Source organism: Sus scrofa, chromosome 9 (genome assembly GCF_054392235.1).
Source record: "Sus scrofa isolate SSC_HxYL_T2T_F1_AM1 chromosome 9, Sscrofa_HxYL_maternal_Yorkshire_Landrace_v2.0, whole genome shotgun sequence".
Lineage (NCBI taxonomy): Eukaryota > Metazoa > Chordata > Mammalia > Artiodactyla > Suidae > Sus > Sus scrofa.
The window spans coordinates 111669894-111696658 of NC_139391.1; the positions used below are offsets into that span (position 1 = coordinate 111669894).

Here is a 26765-nt window from a genome sequence, read left to right on the forward strand (position 1 = left end):
ACAGTGTCTGACATAAACTAAGCCTTATATATGGGTTTGTTTAAAAAAAAAAAAAAAAGAAAACAAAAACAGAGAAAGGCAGGAAGAAAGAAAGGGCAAGTTTTAGAAGTCAGAACAAGACAGTTTTTAAAAATGAAGTTTGATTGGAAATGTCAGAAACTTGAGATTGCTTTCAAGGCAGTGTAGTAATAGTATTTTTAAAGAAGTTATCAATAAAAGAATATAAAAGTCAGGTCTTTAGATCTTTCAGTTAAGTGTTTCAAACTTAAAAAATGCTGCTTTTTTAATTCTCAGGTCCTTCTTGAATTCTGTTGCATGTGTAAGGTAAATAGTCTGACTCTAAAAAAATAAGTTTTTTAAAAAAAGCAATGATATAAAGCTTTGCTTTGTTTTCACACCCATCTCCTCCCTTGAGAATCGGTGTTTAACTGCTAGAATAAATAAATTTGTGTGAGCAAAATCTCCAATTTTATGGTTTTATTCAAGTTTTAATAAGTCCTTTTAAAACAAATTGGGAAAGATTAGGTAGGGGTATTGAAAATACTTTGATTTAAATGAGGCATATGCTTATGGTAAAAACATGAATACGTGCCTGAAATATAAACTAATTGGAAAAAATAAGTTGCATTAAATTGACAGCTTGTTGCCATTTCCACATGTCATAATATTTATGAAAGTAAACTCATGGTGGGACATGTTTTCACACCTAAGTTTTACATTAGAATGTGGTTTTATTCTGAAAACCCATAATCCTATACTTGCTTCACTACAAGTTGCTGTCTTCACAGATTTTTTTGAAAGGAAAAAAAAAAAACCAATCCTTTTGGATATCTTTGTTTTTACATGACATGGAGTTGTTCACAAGTCTTTAGTATCTTATTTGACTGTCATTAATGGCACTTTACCAACCTAGCAACATTAGGACCTGTGATTGCTAATAATTCCTTAAAACAACATTTCCTTATAATTCCTTAAAAAGAGTTCAGATGGTATTTTACTGTTTGAATTTTAAGAAAAACTCATTTGTAGAAAGGATATTTTGGAAACTGTATTTTGGGAGCACATTTAGCATAAAAAGGGTACAAAGCTTCAGTTATGCAAGATGAAAGAGTTCTGGAGATCTAATGTATACAGCCTGGTGACACTTAGCATGACTGTATCATATGCTTGAAATTTGCACACGTGTCTAATAGAGGTGATGGCTAAATTGTTTAGCTTGATTGTGGTGATCTTTTTACAGTGTATTCACATGTCAAAACACCAAATTGCACACCTTAAGTATATACAGTTTTTATATATTTTTATATATGTCAAAGATAATTAAAGAAAAAAAAAGGCAATGTGAGCTAATCTGGTTGGACAGAGAGTGTTAGAGCACACCGAGACTTTTTTTTTTTTTTTTTTTGCTGTTTTAGGGGTCACAGCTGCGGCTTATGGAGATTCCTAGGCTAGGGGTTCAATCAGAGCTACTGCTGCTGGCCTACACCACAGCCACAGCAACGCAGGATCCTAGCCACATCTGTGACCTACACGACAGCTCACAGTCACGCTGGATCCTGAACCCACTGAGCGAGGCCAGGGATCAAACTCGCATCCTTATGGATCCTAGTTGGGTTCCTTAACCATTGAGCCACGACGGGAACTCCCCGAGAGACTTTTATCTGCCAGAACCAAGAAGAGCAAAAGTTTTTTCCTTCTCTCTTTTTAAATTGTGAGATATTCCCAGTATATAAAAATGTACAGACACTAAATAAGGAATTCTCACATAAGGCATCCCCTGTGTCTAACAAATTTTAACATTTTAGCACTTAAGTTTTTTTCTTCTTTTAAGAAAATATCACATATATAGTAGGAGTCCCCTTGTGTACCCCTGTTTTATTCCATTCTCTTAACTTGTTCATTGATCACCATCACTGTGATGAATTGGTGATTCTGTTTCCTATACGTGTTTTTTTTCGTTACATGCACAGCATGTGGAAGTTACTGGCCAGGTATTGAACCTGTACCACAGCAGCAATTTGAGCCACTGCTGTGACAGTGCCAGATCCTTAACCCATTGAACCACAGGTGAACTCCTTCTCTGCATGTTTTTGTACTATTACTACATAGGCCTTTATTCATTCGTTAGAAATAAGGCTATTTTTCATATATTCAGAGTTTGTATAGATTGTGCCACTACAAAAGTTTCATTTTTATAAATTATCCTTCAACTTAATTTTGAGAACAGTGTTTAAGACAGTGTTACATTGATTCATGTAGCTTTTATTTTAAACTATTGGTGTATATATATGTGTGTGTGTATATATATATGTATATAGACACTTTATCCTTGATAAATATTTTGCTTGTTTCTTTTTTCTTTGTCTTTTGTCCTTTTAGAGCTGTACCCGCAGCATATGGAGGTTCCCAGGCTAGGGGTCTCATCAGAGCTGTTGCTGCCAGCCTATGCCAGAGCCATAGAAACCCCAGATCCCAGCCACATCTGTGACCTACACCACAGCTCACAGCTGAATCCTTAACCTACTGAGTGAGGCCAGGAATTGAACCCACAACCTCATGGTTCCTAGTCAGATTTGTTTCCCCTGCGCCACGTCTGGAACTCCCCTGCTTGTTTCTAATTTGTTGTTTTTATAGTGCTATTGTGAGCATAATGTGTGTGTGTGTGTGTGTGTGTATGTTATGCAGCTGTCTTAGAGTTTTTCATAGTGTGTTCTGGAGACTCCTAGAGGACCATTCTCCTCCTGCTCCTTGGCCTTTTCAAGAATCTATAGAGTGAAAACTATAATAATAACAATAAGTTCTTTGCCTCTTTCCCCCTTATTCTCTCATAAGTGTGTAATGGAGCTTTTCAGAGGGAACATAATGTATGATATTGCAGCAGATTGAATGCAGAAGCAGATTTGAGATCCCAGCTGTCTTCTATACAACAGATTTGCAGAAATGTAAAACAGAATCATTCTTTTTGTCAAATTTTTTTGTTTTGGAAAATACAGTTATTTTCATAAAAAATGTTATGTACGATAGCCTATAATTGTATTGGTGTTAATTTTAAGCAAAATGACATTTTAAAAGCAGTTTTAATTCCTAATACAATACATATTGATGGCTCTAACTCATGTAAGCAAACAATTGTTAAGAGTGTGGGAGTTCCCGTCGTGGCGCAGTGGTTAACGGATCCGACTAGGAACCATGAGGTTGCGGGTTCGGTCCCTGCCCTTGCTCAGTGGGTTAACGATCCGCCGTTGCCGTGAGCTGTGGTGTAGGTTGCAGACGCGGCTCGGATCCCATGTTGCTGTGGCTCTGGCGTAGGCCGGTGGCTACGGCTCCAGTTGGACCCCTAGCCTGGGAACCTCCATATGCCGCTGGAGCGGCCCAAGGGATAGCAAAAAGACAAAAAAAAAAAAGAGTGTGAAGAGGTTTTGAGACCATGGAGATTGTAGACTACACGTCAGGGTACACACCTAAGCCTGCGCAGGCTGGCTGTCGGGAGTGCACAGCACCCACGGCACCTTCTGTTGCTGTGTTGACTCTGCAAAGCTGTTACACCAGTTTACACTTGCAGCAGTAGTATAAGAGTTCCTGGTTCTCCACATTCATGCTGCCGCTTCATATTGTCAGATTTTAACCAGCTTTGCTGATAGGCTTGAAATCTCATTGTGAATTGAAAATTTGCTTTTCCCTGATTACTAGGGATCTTGAACATCTTTTTGTGTTGGTTGATCATATTGAGAGTTCCTCTTCTGTGAAAAAACTTTTTTCTCCCCATTTTTTTCTCTCTGACCAATTGTGTTTTTCTTATTGATTTTTAGGAGGGTTTTTCCCTTCCCTCTGCTCCCCTCCCACCTACCCTCCTTCCTTCCTTCCATGTCAATTTTAATTTGATTTAAAAAAATTGGAAACATGGATCCTCGTGAAATCCTCTTCTCCATATTTTAATTAAAAAGTGCCGTTGCTTTCTGCACTGATCATCTTGTGAAATTTTTTATTATTTTTGTTGGAAACTAGCATCTGGGTTACATTTTTATAATTATGGGGCATAAATGGGATTACTTTTTGCTACTTGTACAAAAAGCCAAAGGCCAGTCAAGCTCTACTGGTTTTTTTTTTTTTTTTTTTTGGTCTTTTTGCCATTTTCTTGGGCTGCTCTTGGGGCATATGGAGGTTCCCAGGCTAGAGGTCCAATCGGAGCTGTAGCCGCTGGTCTACACCAGAGCGGTCCAATTGGAGCTGTAGCCGCTGGTCTACACCAGAGCCGCGGGATCCGAGCCGCATCTGCAACCTACACCACAGCTCATGGCAATGCAGGATCGTTAACCCACTGAGCAAGGGCAGGGATCGAACCCGCAACCTCATGGGTTCCTAGTTGGATTCATTAACCACTGAGCCATGACGGGAACTCCAAGCTCTACTGTTTTTTTTTGTTTGTCTGTTTTGTTTGTTTTTTGCTTTTTAGGGCCATAGTGCAGCATATGGAAGTTCCCAGGCTAGGGGTCGAATGGGAGCTGCAGCTGCCAGCCTGCGCCACAGCCACAGCAATGTGGGATCTGAGCTGCGTCTGGGACCTACATACGACACAGCTCAAGGCAACACCAGATCCTTAACCCACTGAGTGAGGTCAGGAAATCAAACCTGCATCCTCATCGATACTAGTTGGGTTCATACTGCTGAGCCACAATGGCAACTCCAAGCTCTACTCTTTTTAAGTCTATTTTATGTTTATGCCAATACTGTATTTTAATTTATAGGTTTCATAAATGTAATATGTATTATAAGTTATCACTTACAATTGTCCAAATAATCTATGCATACCAAGAAATACCCCTGTTATATTAATTGTTTGAAATATTGTTCATTCAGTATTTTTTGAGCCAAATACATGTTATATATATCAAGCATTGTTCTAGGAGCTTGGGGATATCTTAGTGAAACAGACAAGGAAAGACATGGTCCTCTCAGTAGCTGGGAGGAAACACACAGTAAATATAATACACTTAACTACTCAGCCGTAAAAAAGAATGAAATAATGCTGTTTGCAGCAACATAGATGCAACTACAGATTCTCATACTAAATGAAGTCAGTCAGAAAGAGAAACATCAAAACCGTATGATACCTTTTATATGTGGAATCAAAAATATGGCACAGATGAACCTACAGAACAGAGACAGACTCACAGACGTGGAGAACAGACTTTTGTTTGTCAAGGGGGAGGGAGGGGGAGTAGTACCAACAGGGAATTTGGGATTAGTAGATGCAAACTATTACATTTAGAACAGGTAAGCAATGAGGTCTTGCTGTACAGCACAGGGAACTGTATCCAATCTCTTGGGACAGACCATGATGGAAGATAGTATGAGAAAAAAAGTCATACATGCATGTATGACTGGGTCACTTTGCTGTACAGCTGAAATTGACAGAACATTGCAAATCAACTACACTCTGATAAAATAGAAAACACCGTAATACACTAGATATGTTCAGAGAGTGCTGATTGCTTGGAAGAAAAGAAGCAGAATGATGTGATTGAAAGGACCTGGAGGGGACTTCTTTAAAGTGGGTGTTCAGAAAAAGGTTTCTTTAGGAGGGGACATTTGAGCTGAGCCTAGAATAGCAGGCAAGGGGGAAAATTTGAATATGGTTATTTTCTATAGCTGTACTTTAATGATTAGGCCAACCTTAATGACCTCCCCTGACTGTTTACTCAGTTGGTCTTCATTCGAGAGCACTTATATTTTTCTTAATTTCCCTTTTCTGGGTCTGTTTTATTGTGACTTTAGGGATGTGTGACACTTGGAACACCCCGAACTTTTGGCTTTCCTAGTGGTCTCGTCGGGATTGTTCATTCTACCAAACAAAACATTAATCTTCATAAATCTGCCCTTTGCACGTGTTCGATCACGTAGGTTTAGAGGAGACAATTTAAGCACACGCGGAAGTGGAGATTGAACTGATGGAGTTTTGACAACGGCTTTTCCTATCTCCTACTTTTTTTCAGAGACCGCGTTTTAAAATCCTAAAATTATATGGGAGCCTTTTTCTTGACATTGTTATTACATCAACTCTGTGTCCGGTTTTAGAAGCTTCGTTACCTTAGGATTTTCTAGCTGAAATGATACTTTCTGTTCCTAAGAGGGCATTTTTGGTAAAGTCCTCATGAATTAAAAAGTGGAGCGTCAAGTTCATTCATGAGCAAAGTAAGTAGGAATTTTTTTTCCCCCAGAGTAATCATTTTGTTACCTTGGTATTTTAGAATATGTTATATTTTGAGGAGTTTGCTTTATGAATAGATAAAATGAAACTGCATCTTTTTAGGGGTCTTAAAGCTGGCACATTCTAAAGGCTTAACATTTCTATTTTATCTCACTCTGCCCCACCTCCAGCCATGCTCCATTTGTCCTGCCTGATCTCATGCTGTATAATCACAAAGGAAGAAGGAAATTGGTCCCCCAGATGCCTGCCTCTGAATAGTTCCATCATGTTTGATCGGAAGGACTTTGAGGGGATTATGGCTCTAACAAAAACACGGAAAATACGTGGTCCTTTTCAATGTCAGAAATGAAACAAGTATAAAAAAGTTTGAAGATTGTGTCTGTGAGGTTAATGAGCAAAATATTTCAGGTTTTGTTGTTGTTGTTCATTTGCGTTTGTTGCCCTTGATCTTTTCAAAAATTTATTTCTTCTTTGACTGAAGGGTGAGCCTTGTTTCAGTTTTAATTTTTGAAGCACAGGCATAAGAGAAATTAATTTACTCTGAGCTAAGTATTTATTCTGTCAAAAATAATTAGTGAACATGGTTTCAATTTACATAATTTTTAGTATCTTTTATTTAGACAGCAGATTCAGGAAGCATTTGTTGCTCGAAAAGGCTACTCATAGGAGGATAGGGATGTTAAATGTTCCACTGATTGTTGTGTACATCTCACTTCAGAGTACACGAACCCTTTTCTCCAAAAGTCCGTTTAACCAGTGTGGCTCCCACATAGAGTGGCTGTGTGTGTGTGTGTGTGTGTGTGTGTGAGATGACCATAGAGCACAACTCAGGGCTCTTCTTTCTTTCTTTCTTTCTTTTTTTTTTTTTTTTTTTCTTTTTTGGCCACCCCAAGGCATATGGAATTTCTGGGCCAGGACTCAGATCTAAGTCATAGTTGCAACCCACGCCGAAGCTGCTGGATCCTTTAACCAACTGAGCTGGGCCAGGGATCAAACCTGTGTCCTGGTGTTGCAGAGACCCCATAGATTCCGTTGCAACAGAGCGGGAACTCATCTTATTTCTTTAACTTGTAGCTTTTCTCCCAGCATTTTGCTCAGAGGTGCAGACAATCTGCACTACTGTCAACCTGGCTTTCCTTTTCACAGACTGAACTCATTGGTTCATGCTTTCCCCTGACTGCTTTTGTTTTTATAGAATTTCTTAGGCTAGTCCTCTACAGAATTTTTCTTTCACCTTAGTTTCTCTGTAAGGGTAGCTGCTCGCATGATATAAGCCCTTGCAGTCATTGTATTTGAAAATACCCCCAGACTCGATTGAGCTCTCCATTGGCAGGGACTCTTATATTTCCAATGTTCAGTACCTACACTCCAGAAAGCAGTAGGATAAGTGGGACAGGGAGACTCACTCTGTTTACTTCACAGAGTTGATGGATGTACCCACAGCTACCTACTCAGTGCCTCTTATCTGCCTGGCACTGCTTGTCTTGGGCTTAGGGCCTGGAGAGGTGAGGAGGTAAGAGGGTCCTGCTGGCACCAGTGGGGAACCCAAGTCACAGGTGTAGGAGGCTCCTTTTACTGCTAGGACTAGAGAGGCCCTTTCAGCCACCTCAAGTGATGGAGTGTTTTTCTTGTCAGGATCCTCCAGGAGGAAAGACAACTCGCATCCATTACCCTTCTGGATCTCCTGGGAGCAGAGGAATTAGAACTCATCCAGTTTGGGAACTGACGGGGTCTCTGGGCAAACAAGCATTAAGATACTCAGAGGAACACAGGACTCTCCCTGTTCCTCTGGAATGGCACTTGGGAGAAAGTCAAACCTGTATAAACATTCCCCTATTTTTCCTTGAGGATTCATTAAGATGTCAGGTCATCTCTCTTTAAAATATTAGAGGAGTTTAGAATATTCTTAAATCATATGTTTCCTTTTTTTTTTCCTTCTATATTCTCTTGGTCTCTAGTAGTTTGTGTGTGTGTGTGTGTGTATGTGTAAATACACTTACAGAATATCCATAAAATAGCAAAATTTAAAAGCAGAAACCAAGAGTTTGAGAAACCCTGATTTAACTTAGTACATCTTAAAACATCATCTGTTAACTTTCTGGTGTGAATTTGTGCTGCTGTTTGCTTTGTATATTTTAAAAAATGGTAATGTTAAAATTGGTACACCAGCTCAGAATAAATAAACATCGATCTCACATTTGATTAGAAATTTATAGTTTACAGGCACTTTTGAACATAGTTTTTCTTTCCTCATAAAACCTTGAGTTAAGGAGGGCAGACCTCACTTTGCATGTTTTTAAAATTGAGAATTTTAAAGTTGCATTATCCACAGATTCACGGAAGGTAATGGGGCCAGCTGTGGAGCCCAGGCCTGCAGACCCCACTCGGTGCCCCAGTGGTGCGTCCTTCTTCCCCTTCCTTCTGCTGCCTTTCCCGGTGCTTGTGTCCCTGAGCAGGAAAACTCCTTGCACACTTTGCCCATGTGCACGTTGCTTTGCTTCCAGCAGGGCCTCCACCCTGAAGCTCAGCCTTCTTCCCCATTTTGGTAGCTAGACTGAAAAACTAGAAAAATTGTGAAGGTTACTTGCTCAAGTTTGTGTAGGAAACACTTGTGTTTCCTCCATGCCAGTGGATATGAAAGGATATGTTTATGAGGGATTGGATTTTTGAGAATTGTTGTCAAAACCCAGTGTTTATCTTGATGGCTGTGTACCACTTGCCTAGTGACCCCATCATCTTAACTGTCCAATCCCGTGTCCTGGTGACTTCTGAGAGATGGAAGTCAGTCGTATAACCTTTCTACTCACAACTTAAAAATTAATAATAATTTTTAGCAAAAATTAAAATAATTCATAGAAAGTAAAATGTGTTTCAGCAGATATGGACTTACATGTGCACAGGAAGACATAATATAGTTAGATTTTCCCACTGACATGTAGAATCACTATGTGAATGCTGCAAATGTGGTCTGATCAGTTTTGTACTGGCCCTTCACATGCCCCAAAGGGCATTACCTCAGTGACATGATTCTTTGAAACCACAAAACAAATATTAGTAAAATTCCAAACAAAACAAAATACCCTCTCCAATCCCCTTTATGTCGCATTTTTGCTGTGGAATATTTGACATGTATTAAAACTGCCTGTAATAATTGTATTTATATATGAGCAGAGCTAGAACTTAGGCTCAGATGGTTATAAGTTGACTTGGTTGCCAACATGAATGTCCAGTGGGATATGTGAAAGTAGTATAGGACAAAATTATGGGATTCAGGACAGTTCTTTGTTACATAGGACTGACCTGTACATTGTCTGTTGAATGCCAAGGATGTCCTCTAAATTATTGTGGCAATCGAAAACATTGCTCCCACAAATTTAGAATACACCTCCTAATTGGCGAGGCCACCTTGTTGAAAATCTCTGCTTTGAACACTTAAGATAGACACAGAAGCCTAAGGGACCGCAGAGAAACAAAGATGACCCAGCATTTCAGTTGAGAATTGAGAATCATGTAGGGCTGAAATTTCATTGTCTAGAAAGTCTAAAGGGACAGGCCAATGGTGTCTGCTCTGTTTTTGCCTTAAGGCTGAGGTAGGCTTTGTACCTTCATCCTCCGTTGATCAGCCTGCAGTGTCTATTCTGTGTTCCTGTGGTTGCACACTCTCATTTCTGACTAGGTTCTGAAGGAGTTGTGAAAAGGGGGGTTGAAAGTATTCAAGAAGGCCGATGGAAGTTGTTTTTTGTGTTTTTTTGTTTTTAGTGTGGTATATAACATATATAGACAGTTTACCTGATGGAAGGCTTTTATGTAAGTAATTTGTGACTTTGCAGCTATATGGCTGAATTATTTTGGTATATAAATAGTGAAAAGTTGATCTCTCTTGGTCAGTTTGGAGATGTAATTTTGCTGTCCACTACAGTATTTTAATAGTTGAGTTTGTGAATTATTTCACAGAATTAATCTTTAATAACAGCAGAGTTCAATATGGAAGGAGATTATTTACCTATTACTGTGTGATTTCAGGAATCAGTATTTTTGCTTTGTGTTTGATGTATTCCACGTGAGGCAGCCTTTTGGTGCTGGATGTGCCTGAGTTCAGATTATCAAGCTCTGCCACAGGGTGGCTGTGTGATCTAAAGCAAACTAATCACTATCTCTGAGCCTTACTGTAAAAATGTCATCATCAGTAATATGGCAGGGCTGATACTTAATAACATGGTTGCAGGGATTAGTGTAAAACATCTGACAGAGGTTTCTTCTAGTGCTTGTTCCTAGGCCTCTCTGTGTGTGTGTGTATGTGTGTGTGTACGCGCACAGTATAACCTAATGCCAACAAAAATTTTGTCTTATTTTTTTTACTTGTATTTTTTACTTTATTTATTTCCATAGTGTGAACAATTTTTATAATTATTGCTTTAAAAGTATTTAAGTAGGAGTCCCCTCATGGCTTAGTGGGTTAAGGATCCAGCGTTGTCACTGGACACAGGTTCAGTCCCTGACCAGGGGACTTCTTCCTGTGTATACGAACCATAAACTTACCTGCTTCTCTCAAGACATAAGGTTTTTAAAAATCTCATTTCTTGAGATAAGTGGAAGCAAAACCAAGATGAAACAGCAGAGCCACGTGCGAGGAGTGGGCCAAAGTTGGCCTCACCAGCTGAGCGATGCCCTCCACACACCAGCCTGAAATTACAGCCTTTTGTAGACAGATTTACATGCCGTGGACCTTTGGGCCACACAAAAATTGTCAAAACCACAGATATTTAATCTGAGACTATCAAGGATATACTATTCTTCACCTAATAATGATTTTAGTATACATGGGCATTTTAGTTTTGCTTTCTGAATTTTTTCATTTTAAAAATGATGCAGTTGAATTGATGTGTACATATGTTACTTTTTCCTTCTCCAGTATTATTTCTTGAGGATAAATCACTTGAACGTAGAGTTACTCTATTAAGGGAGACATACCTTTATGGCATTGGATGTAATTGCCAAATTGTTTCCAAAAATATGGATCTATACTGTCTATAAGTGATTTCAGCTGTACGTAACTAGGGATTTTTTTACTTCAGGTGTTTTGGGGGGGATGATTTAACAGGTGAAATATTGCTATCAATTCGTATTTCTTTGGCTACTAGGTAATTTAAATACTTAATTTTTATACACTTATGGTATTTCTTCTTGCATTATTTATTCATTCGTATCCTTCTCCTGTTTAACTTACGAGATCACTTAACAATTTAGGGCCTTTTAAGGGTTTTGGATAAATTAGAATTTTATCTAATCATATTATTCTGCTTTTCTCTTTCAGCTCCAGTAATAAACCGATTCACAAGGCGTGCCTCAGGTAAGTCCGAGTGTGGATTTTGCTTACTAATGATGACATTTTTAAAATGATGCTAGTATTGGACAAGAAGTTATGAAAAGAGTAATTGCTCAGAGTAATAATTTATTTGTTAGTTATTTTCTGAGAAAACACAACCATCTGATAAAATCAAGAAGCCAGGAGGTAATTGGAAATATCCTCCGAACGGCTAAACTTAAAAATCACACTGTGCCCTGAGGCTAATCTATGAAGAATCTTACCCTACTTTGTTTATTTCTGCTCTTGATAAATGCTGTCTGCATGGTTATCTGATTTATCAGCCATGATTTAGATACAGTGGTTTAGAACTTGGGTATAGAACATCCTGGAAACAGGTGAGGATGAGAGTTTTAAATAAGGGACAAGAAAACTCAACATGCAGATGTAAGAACTTGTCATTGTCATCGTGGAACCGTTTAGAATAGGAGCAAATTGCTTTGTGTTTATAAACACCCTGGGGCTATGGCTGGCCTAGTGATAACAAGTCACCTCCTGCAGAGTCACAGTGGAGGACCTTAGCAGTATACTGACAGATGCTCAAATTCCATTTGTTGTACTGAGTATAGATACTCGGTTGGGAAGAACAGGACACAGTTGACAGCGTTTAGGTCCTAAATGGTTTAAGGAAAGTGAGTTTGGGCATTGAAGTGCATAAACTTTATTTGGAAAATTCCCCTCTGTGGAATACCTTCTTCTCAGAAGTGAGAGGATAATGAAGTGCTATCATGTTTGGTTTGAAAAAAATGACTGTTTTAACTAGAACTACAGTTTTTTGGGTTGAGACACAAGATAAAATTTCAAACTGATCATTTTTGATGTTTGTGTAATACAAATGACTCATTTGTTTCATAAAATGACCATATTTCCATCTGCGTTGTATTATTCTTAAATGTGTTTTAAGATTGAGTTTTGTTTTTAATTTGTCAGCCGTTTCTGGTATGATTTACTCTTACTATATTATGACCTGGTCTCTAAGGAGAAAGAGGATCTGGAACATAAGCTCTGTGGGGGCGGTATCTGCTTTATCCTCCTGAGTTTTTTGTCACGTCAAGGCATAGCTATCTTAAATGTTGAGAACAAAGAGTAGATCATAATGCCTTTTGTGGAATGAGAGAGTGTGTTTATGTCAGTAAGGCATCAGACTTCAGCTCAACGTAGAGCCATCAAGGGTGATAGTGTTCTGGTGTAATTTGTAGTCATTTATGAGCAGCGGTGGAAACAGAACAATAAGAGAGAATCAGTGTGATATCTTGTCTTCGCGATGTAAGATTCTTACCATAGAAACAGAGCTAAGACTCAGAATAAATGATCTCCTTTTCTGCCTCAAACTGCATGACATGAGGCATTTATTTCTGGGCAAATGCCACTAATATTTGTTGTTCAGTACACTTAACATCCGTGGATGGGTCAGGGGCTCTAGTATGTAGGTTTGCTTTGAAACACCATTATTTTAGTCCTCACTGCCACCACTAAATCTGTGTCCAGACTTGGCTGGAAACGCAGACATACTGGGATGCCAGCAGAGAAATACATATTCAAGTCAAATGTTGTTGCACTTATTCTGAGAATGACAGACAGTAGGAAATGCCAGTGAAAACAGCAGGAAGAAATATGAGCTAAAGAAAAATAAAGTGATACCAAGTTTAAGAGTCATGTTGTATCACCTCTCTTTAAAACGTGTAAATGTTGTTACCCTAATACTCTAACAGTCTGAAAAGCACTATAAGAATGACCTTTTTTAAAAAAAAAATTTTGTTTTATTTTCCCACTGTATAGCAAGGGGATCAAGTTATCCTTATGTGTATACATTACATTTACATTTTTTTCCCCACCCTTTGTTCTGTTGCAACATGAGTATCTAGACAAAGTTCTCAATGCTACTCAGCAGGATCTCCTTGTAAATTTATTCTAAATTGTGTCTGATAATCCCAAACTCCCGATCCCTCCCACTCCCTCCCTCTCCCATTGGGCAGCCACAAGTCTTTTCTCCAAGTCCATGATTTTCTTTTCTGAGGAGATGTTCATTTGTGCTGGATATTAGATTCCAGTTATAAGTGATATCATATGGTATTTGTCTTTGTCTTTCTGGCTCATTTCACTCAGTATGAGATTCTCTAGTTCCATCCATGTTGCTGCAGATGGCATTATGTCATTCTTTTTAATGGCTGAGTAGTATTCCATTGTGTGTATATACCACATCTTCTGAATCCAATCATCTGTCGATGGACATTTGGATTGTTTCCATGTCCTGGCTATTGTGAATAGTGCTGCAATGAACATGCGGGTGCACGTGTCTCTTTTAAGGAGAGTTTTGTCCGGATAGATGCCCAAGAGTGGGATTGTGGGGTCATATGGAAGTTCTATGTATAGATTTCTAAGGTATCTCCAAACTGCTCTCCATAGTGGCTGTACCAGTTTACATTCCCACCAACAGTGCAGGAGGGTTCCCTTTTCTCCACAGCCCCTCCAGCACTTGTGATTTGTGGATTTATTAATGATGGCCATTCTGACTGGTGTGAGGTGGTATCTCATGGTAGTTTTGATTTGCATTTCTCTAATAATCAATGATGTTGAGCATTTTTTCATGTGTTTGCTGGCCATCTGTATATCTTCCTTGGAGAAATGTCTATTCAGGTCTTTTGCCCATTTTTCCATTGATTGATTCGCTTTTTTTGCTGTTGGGTTTTATCAGTTGTTTATATATTCTAGAGATTAAGCCCTTGTCGGTTGCATCATGAGAATGACCTTTGACGTTGATTATTGGAAGGAAAAGAGAACTAATTTATGAAGTACCCCTGATGGGTTAGGCACTGTGCTAATAAGCATTTTATACACTTTTTCAGGCTTTTAGGCAAGGAAGATAAAATTATATTTACTATCTTAGGAAAAAAAACCACTGGTCTTCGTTTAAAACTTTTTTGACAAGGGAGAAGACGGAAACAGTCCTAAGATATCTTGAGGAGGAAATTCTACAGTTCTCTGTTAATTTAATTTAGTGGCTAAAAGTAATTTATTAGATGAGAAAATACTTCAGTTTCTTTTAAAGGAGCATTTCATGAAAATAAAAAAAATATCTACTTAAGACAGAAATTACTATTTGATAATTAAATATATTTCTTAGGATATCTTTTTTGATGAAGTTTTAGTTTAGAAATACTTTCTTTTCAGAAATAAACTGTGTGTTTAAATTTGTAATATGAGCTCTGTAATGTAAGGGAAAAAATGTCAGGTAAAATCAACCAGAAGTATAGGATATGAGTTTGTTTCTTATTCATCTGTTTTTAAATAATAATTACAACAATAAATACTGCATGTGTACGTTACAACAGTATGTTACATACAGTGTTAGATGTTCAGTCACTGATTGAGTAAAAATTTAAAAATAGTATATTATGATATATTCCTAATCTGACTGGAGTTTCCTAAATCATTGAAGTTTTGACTTTTGATATTTATACCACATCTATCAAAAATAAATATTTCAACCTGAATACTTCAAAGAAAACATTTCTTCCTTTTATATAAGCCTTTTCTTTTTGTTGTGGTTCATAAGGATGAGAGGAATGTTTATATTAAGACTTTGTTTAACAAGGCCCTAATACCTAATAGCTCAGTGGGTTCAGGATGCAGTGTTGTCACTGCTGTGGGAGCAGGTTTGATCCCTGGCCCTGGAACTTCCACATGCTGCAGGCTTGGGCCAAAAAAGAAAAGAATGTGTTTAACAAATATATTATTTTGGATCATTTTTATACTTTTATATTTTTATTACTTCGGATCACAGAGTCCTGTGAACTCTCCTCCTGTGTCTTCAGTGCCTGCCCACAAACCTGTTGGGTTGGTTGGTTTGTTATTTTTTGTTGCACTAGCAGCATATGGAGGTTTCCAGGCCAGGGATCAAATCTGAGCCCTCGCTGCAACTTTTGCCGCAGCTGCAGCAGCACCAGATTCTCAGCCCACTGCATCACAGTGGGAACTCCTGGTTTTAATTTCTTTAAGCCAAGGGGATCAGCTTCACTCAGTATTTTCAAAAAAAATTCCTAGAATTTAAAGAGTTTGTAGAGGTTTCTGGGTTATGTAAGCTAGTTTTCTACCTGGTTCAGGAAAGAAAGGCATATACTGGAGTGTGACTAACAGATTAAAAACAGATGGGCATTGGAAGGAGGGCATCTTGCCTTTATGTTCGATTGGATAAATTCTATAAAACAAGATGAAACTGTCAGACTTATCTAAAATATATCTCTGTTATTTCCCTGACACACACTCCATAGCCTTGGTTTGTTTACTTCTGTGTTTATTGAGATGTAACTGATGTATAACTTCCTGTATGTTTAAGGTGTACAGATGTTGATTTGATACATTTATATATTGCAGTGTGATCACTCATAACCTTGTTTTTAAACAGCACCCCCATAATCCTATTCTTAAAGAAAAGAAAAAGAAATACTGCTCTTGTTCTTTAAAAACCGTTTCTTCTCTGGGTAATCACTTCTTATCAGTATGTCTTTTTAAATACACAGAAGTCATATGCATAATTTATTTGGGACTTTTGATAGAATTAACACTGACCGTTCGGGGTTTAATTTTTCTTAAAGCTTATATGACTTTCTGTTTTGGAAAAGTATTCTTTTTGGTGGAAAAATGGAAATATACCATATATTGTTATAGTTATTGTTAAAAGTTAGTGGTAGTAGTAGAGGTAGGAACTGAATAAATCTTTGAAGAATAAAGCTTTGAGCAGACAACAGTTCTGTCGCTTTGTTGTTCGTCTAGCATGTTATATGGGAAAGACCTCAGGGCTTAGAGTTACACATACTTGAATTGAAACCACTCGTTTACTGTGTGAATTTGCATGTAAGATATTTACCTCATGGAGTTTTACTTTCTTATTTTCGTCTTCTTTCAGTTGGGGATCACAACAGCTAGAGTCACCTTGGTTAGGATGGATAAGTTAGATGGTTTTTATAAAGCAGAGTGGGTAGGCTCTCAAAAACTTCAGTGGTCAGCTCTTTTCTCTTGAACATAGTTTAAAACAAAGCAATAAAACTCTCAGGTCTGTGCCTTGGTCAATCATCAGAAAGCCTCAGAGAGTCATAACACTGTTTGGTATTCACATATGGGCCTCACTTTTTATTGTTTGCATATTACAGTTTTTCAAAATACTATAATAGTTTTCCTCTGTGGTTTTTGGCTTTGAATTGAAAAACAAATTGAAATGACCCATTACTCTTGAGACAATACCTTCTCATGAGGTCAGCCCGCTCTCTGAATTTTTTTTAACCTCAGGATTTTGTTTTGAAAAAAGTCAAGCTTATACAAGAGTTTGTGGAATGGTTCAGTCAACACCTGTATCTAGATTTCCCAGTTGTTATTATCTTGCCACATTTTTCTTTCCTTCCTTGCACACACACAAACACACTGCTTATTTTTTACTGAGCCTTTTCGGCTCACACGTATCTCCTAAGAACAAGGACATGTTCTACATAATATAATACACAAAGAATTTAACCTTGCTGCTGTGCTGTTATCTCATCTGCAGTCTAGAGTCTGATTTCCGTACTTGCCTTACTGTCTCCTCGCCTCCTTTTCTTGTTGATGCTCCGTCAAGGATTTTATATGGCATTTATTTGTCATGACTGCATTTATCTTGTCTTTCGTAAATTGGCTCCCTGAAATTCTGGAATCTGTTTTTTTAGAGTTCTGACAGTTCTCCCCAACAAGGCAGTTCCTCATATCGCCTGTTCCAAGTTTTCAGACTGCAGGGGCATGTCCGCTATCTGGTCACAGTGCCCCACCCAAGGCCATGACATCTTTGCGTTGACATTTAGTATTGCTTCCACAGACTGTTGCTGAGCACACTTGCTCCAGTATGTAATTATTTCTCATTATAGAAGTGAAAATGGAACTCCAGATTATGAATTGGCTAATCTTCTTTTCTCCTGTAGATAATTAGTTACACTTCAATTTTTAGCTATAACATGAACAGTGAATTTTGTTGAATATTTTTAAAAGAGCTAAAATCTTATAATTCCCCCTAAACTAGCATTTGGAATAATTCTGAGGTGAAATTAAGTCTTTAAATCGCTTGCACCCACTGTGTAAAATGGCACATTAAAAATTCAGTAAAATCATCCCAAACAGAAAATGATTAGTCTCCAAGAAAAGTAGTGAAATAGCAGAAGTTCAGATCTTGTCTTGAATCTGATTCAGGGAACATATGCTTCCTTGATTCAGGGAACATATGCTTCCTTTTGTTTTATTGTGGAAATATTTTGTAGCCTTGGTGTTCATTGTTTTTGTTTTAAAGTATTTGATGAGAGCTTTTAACCCCCAAATTATTTTTTTCCAGAGGTCATTCTCATATTTTCAAACTAATTTGCTGGTATGAATATTTTTACATTTATATTTTGTTTTCAGAAGTTTGTTTCATGCTTGGTCATCACCAACACTGTACAATGCATGTGGGGAGAATACTACGTGAATTATTTTACTGATTCATTCAGCAAACATTTACGTAGTCTTTATTTTGTGGCAGATACAGTGCCAGGGCATGCAAGAAGAGTTAAGATAGGGGCTTTACGAAGTTCAGAATCTAATGGGGAGGCTGGCTGTGACTCATAGTGTGCTAAATACCACAATATCCACAGAGTGAAAAGGAGAAAATGTATAGTTTTTCTAGGGCATGCTGCTCACAGAAAGGGTGCCTTTGGGGCTGGTCTTTAAGGTTTGTGATGTGGGTTTCAACAGGAAGGTAGGGGGAGTATTTATGTGTTATCACTAGTAGCTGGCTATTTTTATTATAAAGTCCTTTTTCATAGTAGGCTGCTCTGCACTTTATCTCCACCATCAAGCATTTGTGGAGTAAGCAGATGCTTAAGGCCAGGAGATATTTCTGCCTTTCACTTAACCATTGCTTCAAAATGTTAGCGTCTCTCTTACTGGAGGGGGGGGGGGGCAGTAGGCCGTGGATTCAGTAGGCTGTGGATTCAAGTTGGAGTACTTGCTCTGCTCCTTATGTGTCCACTTATTAAAAGTGTGTGTGTATGGAGGGGGGCTTAGCTACCTTTCTAAAAAGGCTCCATTTCTCAAGATAGGAAATTGACACAATACCTATCTCACAAGATGAGTGTGTTGTTTAAACACTGGATAACCCATGCAAAACACTTTGCACAATATTCTCCCCAGTTTGGTTTCGCAGGCTCAGCCTCTTGTCCACATGGGTCTCCTGGATGTTGAAAAAGAATTGAATTGGCATGGACATTGATGTGTGCTGTGTTGATGGCCAAACTGGGAAGTGGCAAGAAGACAGAGCTAGGAAGTTCCCATTGTGGCTCATTGTGTTACAAACCCGACTAGTATCCAAGAGGACGTGGGTTCGATCCCTGGCCCCGCTCAGTGGGTTAAGGATCCAGTGTTGCCATGAGCTATGCTACAGGTCACAAGTGCAGCTTGGATCTCATGTTACTGTGGCTATGGCATAAGCTGGCAGCTGTAACTCTGATTCAACCCTTAATCTAGGAACTTCCATGTGCTGCAGGAGCGGCTTTAAAAAAAATTTTTTTTTTTAAATATATTCAAGGAGCACATACAGTGTATTTGGCTCTGGTCTGGGCCAGAGGCTGACAGGCACAGTTTAGGATTTAAATTGCATTGTTTATTAGCTGTGTGACCTTGGGCAATTTACTTAAACCCTCTTCTATAAAGTCAGACTGTTGTAACTCATGAAGAGAATGTAGGCAATGCTTTTTTTTTTTTTTTAAAGCACTGTGCGTGGCATTTAATGAGTGCTAAATAAACTTTTATATATCATTAGACTCCATTTGTCAAATGTAATCTAATGAAAATGCTGCAATATTAGTATCTCTGTTATTTTCACCACTAATCTATCCCACTTAATTTTAATTGGCCAAAGTGCATAATTCTGTGTGTCTTTCTAATTCCCTTACTCCACATTTGGAGTAATTTCATTAACACTGTGTTGATATTTGTGGGGAGAGGGGAGGGATTTCTCTCAAATGTAACATACTTTATTTAGCTTTTTAGGTAAAAAGCAACTTCAGTCTCCTGTAAATTATAAGCTGTGTTTGTAGATGGTTATTTTGAAAATAAGTTGATCCGCTTTTTAAGATTTAACCTTTAATTTGAAACGGGTGTATGCACAGCCTCCTCCCCCCTTTAATCAGATTGAGCCAGCTGCTTCTTGGAGCTGATTACAGGAGAATGTTACTGTCACTGGGCTCTGAGACTCTGAGCGCCCAACAGTGTCTTTCATACTAGCTAATCATTTGATCATGTTTTCTGATATATATATATAAAAAAATAATGGTACAATGGAGTTCTCGTCATGGCGCAGCAGTTAAGGAGCCCAACTAGCATCCCTGAGGATGAGGGTTCGATCCCTGGCCTCGCTCAGTGGGTTAAAGATAAGGCATTGTCGTGAGCTGTGGTGTAGGTCGCAGATGCTGCGGCTCGGATCCCATGTTACCGTGGCTGTGGTGCAGGCTGGCAGCTGCATCTCCAATTTGACCCCTAGCCTGGGAACCTCCATATGCCATGGGTGCGGCCTTAAAAAGACACACACACACACACACACACACACACACACACACACACACACACACACACACACACACACACACACACATTAATGGTAATGTACATTAATGTACAACTAAAACCACAAAATGTATCCAGGTCTTCTTTCTCTTACCTTGTCAATAACAGCCAGGTTTCATCGCCTTCACCACTTTTCCTACCTTCAGTCTTGTGTTATTAAAACCAGAGAGCATTGATTTTCTTGTTATTTTACATAAGATAGTATAATTGAATTGCTAAACAGTGAAAACAGATTGATGATATATTGTTTTCAGGGTGGTAGAAAAGAGGAGCCTTTATTTGGAAGATTAAACAGCTTCAATAATTGTATCAGGAGTTCCCATCGTGGCGCAATGGTTAATGAACCCAACTAGGAACCATGAGGTTGCGGGTTCGATCCCTGGCCTCGCTCAGTGGGTTGAGGATCCGGCATTGTCGTGAGGTATGGTGTAGGTCGCAGACGCAGCTCAGATCCTGCGATGCTGTGGCTGTGGTGGAGGCTGGCGACTGCGGCTCTGATTGGACCCCTATCCTGGGAACTTCCATGTGTTGCGAGTGCGGCCCTAGAAAAGACAAAAAAAAAAAAAAAATAATCATATCATTATGCCTGTTTCAAGGAATTATAAATGTTACCATCTTTACTGATCTCCATCAAAAAAAGGTGAAACTGACCCTCTCCTTAGATATTTGAAAACATTTCCAAGTTATAGGTCCTCTTTAAAAACATCTAGATAATTTGATATGCTCATTGCATAACATAAAGTAATAGTGTATGAGACACAAAGCCCTCCACAAAATGTAAATGGCTTTTATGCTGCGAGGTTATTTTCAGAGCTGGTTTTCAACAGGTTGCTGAGTGGGTAAACTGCAGTAGAAACTGAAAATTTCAACTTAGCATGTGTACTCTTGTGGCTTTCTAAAAATAAAATGCTACTTTCAAGTTACTTTTTTATTTGGTATTTTCACTTTATTCAGATTTTATGGCCCTATGACAGTGTTGCTGTTCTTTTTCTTCTCTTCTCAGAATTAGAATAATGAAAAGGCTTATAATCCAAAATTATGTATTTTTATTGATTAAAAAATAAACATTCATGTTGTATCTCCTAGGCAGTTAAATTAGAAGTTAAATAAAATCAAAGTTTGTCTTTAGTTAAATCATCCTTTTTGGAGGGATTCTTTTTTTTAAATAAATTTTATTGAAGTATGTAGTTGATTTGCAATGTTGTGTTAGTTTCAGGTATACAGCAAAGTAATTCAGTCAATACATATATATATCCATTGTTTTTCAGATTCTTTCGCCATATAAGTTATTACAGAATACTGAGTCGAGTTCCCTGTGCTCTACAGTAGGCTTTGTTGGTGATCTGCTTTATGTACGGTAGGGCTTATAGGTTAATTCCAAACTCCTAATTTATGCCCTCCCCCCATGCTTCCCTTTTGGTAACTTTAAGATGGTTTTCAAATAGAAGAGATTCTTGATGTTAAACTATTTGGGCGGAAGGACTGAAGTCTCTGGATTGGTGGTAGCTGTGGAGAATCATCCTGTATGTCTCATCCTGGACAGAGAGTTCAAGGCCGAGAGGATTCTATGTTTTTGAAGGTAGCCGGTGAGTCCTGTTAGAAGATAAACTGAGGCATATTAAAAACCGGAAGAATTTTTCGGAGCAAGAGTTCGTTCAGTCATGCACCATCCCATGTAGCAGATAGAAAGGGGCTCTGAGGAGCTGTGCAAAATGAAAGCCTTTTTATAGGCAGAAGAGAGCAGGAACAAGGAAGCGACACTAAGCAGAGAAGCTAACTGGTTATTACAAGGTCACTTCCCTTCCAGTCACTTCCCTGCTGGCAGGGGTCTGTCAGCAGATGACCTGCTATGCTGACCAGGTGACTCCTGATTGGCCGGTTTAAGATTCCAGTTCTGGGGGAATGGAAACTGTAATCGAGTTTGTTTGGTGACGTGAGGCTTAGTATAAGTGACGACATTTGGGGCTTGTAGTCTTTCTAACAGTCCTACATGTTTTTCATGAATTTATAATTCCCAGAGCTTTCCCCTTGCTTTTGTCAAAGAATACGTTTCCATAATAAGAGAAGTTGCTCAAATGCTTGACTAAGGATCATTTATTTTGGTTTTGACTCCTCATAGTCTGATTTTTGAAAGTAGATGTGCTCATGGGACTGCAGTGTGGACATGGGGACTGTGCAGGCTCTGCCTCTGACCATTTTCCCCATGACGACCCACGGGAGTCACTGCTGCTGCCTTCAAAGGAGGTCTTCCTATTGTCTCCATGTTTCAGGTGTGGAAACTGAGGCACGAAGAGGTTAGCATACCTGAGGTCATGTTCTTTTTATTTTCAAAATCTGATTAATTTGTTCTTTACAGTGGAATCAAATTAGTTTTTAACTGTTTTATTAAATGGGAATCACAGGCTAGTGGAACTATAGAAATCTTGGATGCTTCACAGACAAATGAGGCACTTGTTTGTGAGGGTTCTGGAATACACTAAGCCAAATGACTTCTATCTAGCTCTTTTTTTTTAAGTGATTTTTATTTTTTTCCATTATAGCTTGTTTACAGTGTTCTGTTGATTTTCTACTGTACATCAAGGTGACCCAGTCACACATACATATGTACGTTCTTCTTCTCACGTTATCATGCTCCATCGTAAGTGACTAAATATAGTTCCAAGTTTTATACAGCAGGATCTCATTGCTTATCCATTCCAAATGCAATAGTTTGTATCCATTAACTCCAAATTCCCAGTCCATCCCACTCCCTCCCGCTTGGCAACCACAAGTCTGTTCTTCATTGCCATCATTTTCTTTTCTGTGGAAAGGTTTATTTGTGCCATATATTAGATTCCAATATTAGTGATATCGTATGGTATTTGTCTTTCTTTTTCTGACTTACCTCATTTAGTATGAGAGTCTCTAGTTCCATCCATGTTGCTCCAAATAGCATCATTTTGTTCTTTTTATGGCTGAGTAGTACTTCATTTTGTATATATTCCATATCTTCTTAATCCATTCATCTGTCGATAGACATGTGAGTTGTTTCCCTGTCTTTGCTACTGTGAATCATGCTGCAATGAACATATGGATGCATGTGGTTTTTTCCAAGGAACGTTTTATCCAGATATATGCCCAAGAGTGGGAATGCTGGGTCATATGGTAGTTCTATGTATAGTTTTCTTAGGTACCTCCATACTGTTCTCTATGGTGGTTGTACCAATTTACATTCCCACCAAGAGTGCAGGAGGGTTCCCTTTTCTCCACACCCTCTCCAGCATTAGTTGTTTGTGGACTTATTAATGATGGCCATTCTGACTGATGTGAAGTGGTATCTCATAGTAGTTTTGATTTGCATTTCTCTAATAATCAGTGATGCTGAGCATTTCTTCATGTGCTTGTTGGCCATCTGTATATGTTCTTTGGAGAAGTGTCTATTCATGTCTTTAGCCCATTTTTCAGTTGGGTTGTTGGCTTTTTTTACTGTTGAGTTGTATAAGTTGTTTGTATATTTTAGAGATGATGCCCTTGTCAGTTGCATTGTTTGAAACTATTTTCTCCCATTCTGTAGGTTGTATTTTTTTTTTTAATGGTTTCCTTTGCTGTGCAAAAGCTTGTTGGTTTGATTAGGTCCCATTGGTTTATTTTTGTTTTTATTTCTGTTGCCTTGGGAGACTAACCTGAGAAAACATTTGTAAGGTTGATGTCAGAGAATGTTTTACCTATGTTCTCCTTGAGGAGTTTTATGGTGTCTTGTCTTATGTTTAAGTCTTTAAGCCATTTTGAGTTTATTTTTGTGCATGGCGTGAAGGTGTATTCCAGTTTCATCAATTTACATATGCTAGCATTTTTTTCTGTTATGATTTTTATCCTGAATTTTGAGATTATGTTAAAAGTTTTATACACTAAATTACCAACAAAGTAGAGAAAAGGCAACAGTTCAGAGTAATTTCTGGTGCCAGCATTGCATTTCTACACATACTCATGAAGCATTTATTGTTGTTGTTTACTAACACCCAAGGTATTCTTTATATGTTAATCACATTTTCTGTGCCCCAAATTACGGAATGGTTTATATCCTGATGCTTTTAGCAGTCGAATTTGAGTGATTCAGATTGTTTAGTTTTTGTCTTTTTTTTTTTTTTTTCTTTCTTAGTACCAGAAAGGGTTATTAGAAAATCCTCACCCTGGAGTTCCCGTTGTGGCTCAGCAGTAGTGAACCCAACTAGTATCTATGAGGATGTGGGTTCGATCCCTAGCCTCACTCAGTGGGTTAAGGATCCTGAGTTGCTGTGGCTGTGATGTAGGTTGGGAGCTGCACCTCTGACTCAGCCCCTTGCCTGGGAACTTCCATATGCCGTAGGTACAGCCCTAAGAAGTAAAAAAACAAAGAAAGAAAATTCTCATCCTGAATAAGTATAGTGTGGGGTATTACCATTCACTAAAACCGACTTTTCCAATTTTTCCAAAGTGATGCGTATACACCATGTAAAAAAAGCAGTTCCTGGTGCAACTTATGCTCTGCCTCTGCCCCTTGACATCTTGATTCAGATTAATTTTGATATAAATGTAAATATTATCTCCTTTCCTATTCAGCTAGATATCTGAAAATACTATGTTGCCACCCAAAATAATGGATATTTAGAAATATTATAAACGGTGGTATCTGTTTATACATGGAATTAACTACATTTCTGGAAATGGTTTGCTTGCAGTTTAGTGAGGTTTATTATTTCTCTTTGCTTCTCCCTGGAGGGGGGGCAAAAAACCCCTTCATATTTGGAAAAATCAATTTAATTTATATTGTCATGACTATCATTTATATATGCTTTTCAGATGTCTGTAAATCAAGCAGAAGAGTAATGATGCAGATATACCTAAGGAAGGGGCCAAGAACTGATTAAGTCCTGTTTGTTTGGTTTGTAGGATTGTAATAGTGTTTGTGGGTCCTAGAAAAACTAAAAAAAATTGAGTGGCATGTGTTTGTGTAGACTGGAAACCAATGAGTCCAGTATTCTGAGTGGTCTGAAAACAGTGTGTGAAATGCTCCGTGGTGATTTGTAAGGGAGAGGGCGAGAGAAGGGCCAGCGGAGTGGCTGTGGGTGAGGCGAGGGCTTAGAGGTGATGGTTTGTTCATTTTCTTTGTGTTCCTTTGCAGTCCTTGCCTTCTGTCCCCCATCTTCTGCGGTAGTAAATCAGCATCTTTTTTTTTTTTCTTTTTTTTTTTTGGCCTTTTTAATGATGAGTTCTTTTCCCACTGTGTATTAACTATTAAAATCTTTCTAACATGTGAATCAGTATCCATTTTTTAAATAGTTGTAATCAGTGTGTACATGTACTTTTTATATCATTTAAAGATTTTTTTTTAACTATAAAATTGGTATGTGCTCATGGTGAAACATCAAATAGTACAAAGGGTATAAAATGAACATTAAAGATGCCGGTTTCTCCCATGGTTCCCAGTCCTAGTCCTGGAGGTAACCACAATTAATGGTACTTTCTAGACATTTTTATGCATATACGTATTAGAATAAAAGTTATATCTAGCTTTACATGTTGCCTTTTGCACTTAACAGTATGCCATTACTACTTTTCATGTCCTTAAACTACAGGTACCTCATCTTTTTTTTTTTTTTTTTTTTTTTTTTTGCTTTTTATGGCTGCACGTGTGGCACATGGAGGTTCCCAGGCTAAAGGTTGAATTGGAGCTACAGCCACTGGCCTTCACCATAGCCACAGCAATGCCAGATCTGAGCCTCATCTGTGACCTACACCACAGCTCACAGCAATGCCAGATCCTTAGCCCACTGAGTGAGGCCAGGGATTGAACCACATCCTCATGGATCCTGGTCAGGTTCATTAACTGCTGAGCCATGAAGGGAACTTCCCTTCATCCTATTTTAATAACTGAAATGTATTCTGTTATATAGATGTGTTAAACTGTATTAATAACGGTATTCACATTTTAAGTACATGTGTCTTTGCATAATTGTGCAAGTGCATCTATAGGATATATTTCTAGAAGTGAAATTGCTTAGTCACTCGACCCACCTGTGACTTGGGTCGAGATTGTGGTTCGGATCTGATCCCTGGCCTGGGAATTCCATATGCCATGGGGTGTCTAAAAAAGGAAAAAAAAAAAAAAAAAAAAAGGTATGAGCATGTGAAACTTGTAAGACATTTTCAAATTGCCCTTTAAAAGAGTATACTAGGGAGTTCCCGTTGTGGCTTAGTGGTTAATGAACCAGTCTAGTATCCATGAAGATGTGTGTTGGATCCCTGGCCTTGCTCAGTGGGTTGAGAATCCGGCAAAGCCCTGAGCTGTGGTGTAGGTCACAGACCCGGCTCAGGTCTTGCATTGCTGTGACTATGGTGTAGGCTGGCAGCTGCAGCTCCAATTAAACCCCTGGCCTGTGAATCTTTATATTCTGCGGGTGCAGCCCTAAGACAAAAAATAATAATAAAAAATATAAAATAAAATAGTATATCAATTTACACTCTCATCTTATGCTTAACGTATAATTGTGGAATTTAAAAATATGTATCAGTGTGATAGATCAGTATGTTTTAGTGTCTTAAAAAATTTATGAGTAA

The 26765-nt window shown here is 38.3% G+C and overlaps 1 protein-coding gene and 1 long non-coding RNA gene across 4 annotated transcripts in view; both read left to right on the forward strand.

Annotated features, from left to right (window-relative positions):
- Positions 1–26765, forward strand: part of PRKAR2B (protein kinase cAMP-dependent type II regulatory subunit beta) — a 106666-nt gene that overhangs the window by 11380 nt on the left and 68521 nt on the right. For all 3 annotated transcript variants that reach the window (XM_021102599.2, XM_084977454.1, XM_084977456.1), the window contains exon 2: positions 11523–11558. In XM_021102599.2, coding sequence (XP_020958258.1) covers positions 11523–11558 — 36 coding nt within the window. The remainder of the gene's footprint in view (positions 1–11522; positions 11559–26765) is intronic.
- On the forward strand, positions 5558–9048 carry LOC146400084 (uncharacterized). Its single transcript, XR_014816130.1, has 3 exons — positions 5558–5612; positions 5994–6192; positions 6379–9048. It is a non-coding gene; the product is annotated as an uncharacterized LOC146400084 (long non-coding RNA).